The sequence below is a fragment of the Callorhinus ursinus genome, unplaced genomic scaffold, assembly GCF_003265705.2.
Source record: "Callorhinus ursinus isolate GAN/ISIS: 27379988/994484 unplaced genomic scaffold, GSC_fseal_2.0 scaffold76, whole genome shotgun sequence".
Taxonomy (NCBI): domain Eukaryota; kingdom Metazoa; phylum Chordata; class Mammalia; order Carnivora; family Otariidae; genus Callorhinus; species Callorhinus ursinus.
This window is the reverse complement of record NW_027397138.1, coordinates 2,272,199-2,277,112: the sequence shown is the minus strand read 5'-3', so window position 1 is coordinate 2,277,112 and position 4,914 is coordinate 2,272,199. Positions and strand designations below refer to the sequence as shown.

Here is a 4,914-nt window from a genome sequence, read left to right as displayed (position 1 = left end):
GGCGTGAACCGCTGTCCCTATCACCGGGCCTCCTTAGCGCACTTCTCCGAGGCCCTGAGAAGTCCTGCTTCCTCCCTGTGCTCCCGCCCACCCGTCCAGCTCAAGCTCCTCTCCTCCCGAGGCCTCCCTTAGAGCTCCAGCCCACAGCACAGAGCCCTCTCGTTCTTTCCTCTGTACTGACTGGCCTTATCTCCTCCTGAGGCTACCAGCAGCAAGATTCCATGGAAGGAACCCCTGGACTTAGACTCGGAAGTTCAGCTTTGGGCCGCATATCTGCTGCGTCTTGGGCAGCTAGCTCTGAACCTCGGTTCCCGCCCACCAGTAAAACGGTGATCACCATTTGTTCCTGGACAATGTGACACAATCATCATCATAGGGTTTTTGTGTGTCATACTGTAAAGGAAAAAAAAAAATTCTATTATTTTCCTTTATCCTGCATCCGATACTCTGAATACTTCTTTATCCTGGTACCGATTGTGTGGTGGTGTTTCCCCACCTGAGGCAATTCTGCAACACAAGCTGGGTGTCCTACAACTTAATTCTGACACGATCTGCTTTGGAGAAAGCATCAGTCCTACAGGTTAAGACCCCAGTCGCACAAGACTGTCCTGCCCCCACCCCCTGACCTCAGGTGCCAATTGCAAGCCCAGCTGTGACCTGTGCATCTGACTGGCTGGAAGTCAGAGGTTGCCACAACACTTTCTCTGGTTTGATTAATTTGCTCAATTGGCCCACAGAACCCAGGAAACCAGTTTGCTTGCTAGATGACCCTATAAAGGATAGAACTCAGCAGCTGCCAGGTGGAAGCGATTCCAGGGCAGGTCTGTGGGAAGGGGCATGGAGCCTTCATGCCTGCGCTGGGTGTGCCACCCACCCAATACCTTGATGTGTTCATCAACACAGAAGCTCTCCCAGCCCTGTCCTGTTGGGTTTTTATGGAGGCTTCCTACATAGGCACAACTGATTCGATCATTGACCATTGGTGATGGAACTCCACCTCTCAGTCCCTCTCCCCTCCCTGGAGGTGGGAGTCGGGGTGGTGGGGCCCAAAGTTCCAACTCTCTAATCACGTGGTTTGTTCCCCTGACACTCAGTCCCCATCCTTGGGGGGGGGGTGCTTTCCAAAAGTCACGTGATTAACATAAACTCAAGTGTGGTTTGAAAGGGGCTTGTTATGAGCAACAAAAGACGCCTTGATTGCTCTTATCACTTAGGAAACTCTAAGGGTTTTGGGAGCTCTAGACGGAGACCAGAGTATATATATTTTTATTACAGATCGCAGTAGCACGGTGCTGCACCTGGACCAACACGGCCCGTGCTGAGAACCTGACAGAAGCCTCAGCTGAAGGGTGCTGGCAAGTGATGGAGTATATTTTGGCGACAGTTGCAAAATGCAACTCCACTGGGATCGGCTGTGTTTCCTTCTGGGAAGGTCCACATGTGGGCCAGGGTGCTGAGAGAGAGGATGACAAAAAGAAGGAAGGTGACTTTTAAAGAGCTGGGCATTCACTCTGTATAAACCCCTTGGTATATTTACATTTCCCGAACACTTTTGCAGGTTTGGAACATTCGGTCAATCACTCATTTACTCATTCACTAAACATCTGTCGAGAGCCTGTCATGCCCTGGGCACTGGGGAGACAGAGGGGAATAAGACCTATCCTACACTGCGGCCAGGTGGAGGGATCTGTGGTGTGAACAAGGCAGGCGCGACAATGGCGACATGTCCAGGGAGCAGAGGGGCCACCTGCTCAAACCAGGGGGTTGTGGATTATCCTCAGAGTACTGTTTGCCTGCAGGGTCCGTCAGCATGGCAGGCATGTGACGGCACGTGGTGGTAGGGAAAGAAAGCATCCAATGCAAAGGAATCGGTCCGACTTTATTGTACTCCTGCACCCACGTTCCCAGTTGCATCAGGGCTGAGCTGCTGGTTTCTCAGGGGGCATGGGGCATGGATATTGTGTCTGTGACCTAAACTAACTTCTTTAGACCCCCTGTCAGCACACTGCCTTGGAGGAAAAGGCTGAATCAGGGAGCGTACGTAATGAGCCCTGTATTTCGTGGCTGTGGCAATGATGCTCAGACATGGGACAAGCGAGTCGAGTCTGCCTCCAATTATGGATGACTTGGGTTTTCTAGACTGCTGCTGGGGTAGGCAGGGAAGCTCAAAGCCTCTTAATCAAGGAAGCCCATTTTCCTTTTTCTTTTCTTTCTTAATAACTCAATAAATCTAATAAAATTTTAGATTTAAAATCATATATTATTTAAAGTAAATAATAAAAATGAGCACGGGGTGTCATTGCTTCTAGCTCTCTTGGCAGACAAAGCCAGGAAATGCCTGCATATATAATAACCTGTATGTATCCACACAGCTGTATTTCTGTACTTACCCATCTGCATCTATATTAAATTAAATATGAGTTTATACTGATGCATTTGACTCTTTTTTTTAAGATTATATTTATTATTTTTTTTTTTGAGAGAGAGTGAGCACATGAGCAGGGGGGGAGGGACAGAGGGAGAAGCAGACTCCCTGCTGAGCAGGGAGCCCGACACACGGGGCTGGATCCCAGGACCCTGAGATCATGACCTGAGCCGAAGGCAGATGCTTAACCAACTGAGCCACCCAGGCGCCCTTGATGCCCTTGACTCTTAATCCAGTACCACATGGGTCATTCTAGCCTTCTCTCCTTGCTTATCTGAAACTTCTTCCTTTAACAGTGAGAAACCTGCCTCCCACAACCCCCCACGCAACCCCAGGACACACACAGAGCGGATTCATAATTGTTCACTCCTACCTCTCAGAACACTAAATTTAGAGTACAGTGTTCATATACAATTCCCTTGGTCTTTAGCCTCACAGTTTCCAGTTAAAGCAACCTTTTCCAAATTTTCTCAAGCTACTTAGGTTAGCTTCATTCCCAGCCCCCCTCTCCAACACTCACACCCTACTGTGCATCTCCCTGTGTTAACTTTATTTCTGCCCATTTGACTTGGAAGAAATACTATATGTTGGTTTGTCCATGAGCCTTGAGTCCTGAAGTTTCTCTCAGGTCGGGGTTAAGACTGCAAGAGCATTTCACCAGACATGGCAGACAGAGGAGTCTTCTAGAAGGTTTCTGCGAAAGGTAAACTCAATTTTTTTTCACAGATATTTATGATTATAACAGTTTTCCTTGCTTATGTGGAAAATGGGAAAATTTTTATATTCTAGCAAAGTGTAAAGTGGGAAGAATTTCTGAACTCACTATGGAGAGCTATTTTCTTCTTCCCGATAATACATGTATCTTATTCTAAAACCACTGTTGTACCCTGAAGGAAAAATAATTCTAAATGTCCAGAAGATGAGTTTGAGAAGTGTCAGTCCACCGTGGTCTGGAAAACATCAGTTTCTCCTGAGAAAGGAAGGAATTTTAAAAGCTGAGATGTGCTCGAAGACAGATAGAGGCGGAAATTATAAGCTCCCCCGTTTCCGCCGCTCCTCTGGGCGGCTGTGCAGTGAGATTTTCCCTCCACTTAGACCCTTTCTTCCAGAACCAAGAGCCCTTCCATCCCTCCTTTCTCCAGGCACTTTGCCTTGGCCCTTGGTGGAAATTCAGGAAATAATTGTAGAGCAGCTAAAGACTAGACCTAGGTCAGCCTTGAAAATCTACTTAATTTCAGTTATTTTCTATTTGGCAATAAACACTTTTTTTTTTAAGTGGCTTAATCATGACTATTTCATGCTTGGCCCCACACTTAAAATGTTGGAGGCGCTCTTCCCGTCCTCCAAAGCCCTTCGTGATGTGCTTTAGCAGAGCCCTGCCACCTTTATGAGCTGGGCCCTGCCCCAGGGCGGCTCAGGGCCCCCTCCGCCCATTTTATTGGCCCAGAATGTTTGTACTTTGGTGTCTTTAACAGCGAGTTCCTTTTACTCACCAAAGGAAGAGCCACAAGAGGGACTTTTGCCAAAGGTGGAACACTTTTCTCCTCCCTTGCTCCAAATCCATCAATTTGCACAGAGCGTGTTTCAATGAGGAAAAGCTAATAAAAATCTTTGTTTTGGCTTCCCCCCCCCCCCAGGGAATAGTACTTGGAGCCTATAGAGCCATTCTATGTGGGGGACCGAAGGTCCTAAAGACTTGCCCTTTCTCAGCCCAGCTTCCTCACGGGGCAACGAGCTCACAGCGCTGTCAGGGCTGAGGGAGCAATTGGGTGCAGGCGCAGTGCTGGGCTCTTTCCCCGGCACGTGGTACATCTTATGCCTGGGGGTTGTGTGTCTGGATTTGTGGCAGTGGGCCAGTTAAGGGGAAGCTAAGAAGCAGCCTGCCTGCATTAGCAGGGCAGCTCTGTGCTCGTGACAGCAGCAGGGTTGCCCTGTTCGGTTGAGCAGGTTGCTTTGGCACAAGGCAGCGTATCCAGGAGATGGGGTGGGGGGCAGGGTGGGGGAAAGTATTGCAACCCGGCCTGCATCCTGCTCACCTGCTCCCTGGCATGGGGCTGTGTCCGAGTTTCCCAGAGCTGCTACCAAACCAACAGGCTAGCAGACTACCACCACCTGGGTGGCTTAAAGCCACAGAAATTGATCCTCTTGCCGTTCTGGAGCTAGAAGTCTGAAATCCAGATGTCGGCTGGGTCTGTCTGGAGGTTCAGAGGGGGAATCTGTTCCATGACTCTCTCCTTCTGATGGTTGCCAGCAATCTTTGGCATTCATTGGTGGCAGCCTAACTTCAATCTCTGCCTCTGTCTTCACACGGCCTTTTCTCCTGTGTGTGGTTTCTTCTCTTATTATAAGGACACTGGTCATGTTGGGTTTAGGGTTATGGTCCACCCTAGGTTCTACCCTAACCGAGTATGACCACTTCTTAACTATGTCTACAAAGACCTTTCCTTCCTTCCTTCCTTCCTTCCTTCCTTCCTTCCTTCCTTCCTTCC

The 4,914-nt window shown here is 48.8% G+C and overlaps 1 protein-coding gene across 1 annotated transcript in view; it reads right to left on the bottom strand.

Annotated features, from left to right (window-relative positions):
- Positions 1-202: 202 nt before the first annotated feature.
- Positions 203-4,914, bottom strand: part of LOC141371540 (transmembrane 4 L6 family member 1-like) — a 17,053-nt gene continuing 12,341 nt past the window's right edge. The window contains exon 5 of the mRNA XM_073887142.1: positions 203-346. Coding sequence (XP_073743243.1) covers positions 203-346 — 144 coding nt within the window. The remainder of the gene's footprint in view (positions 347-4,914) is intronic.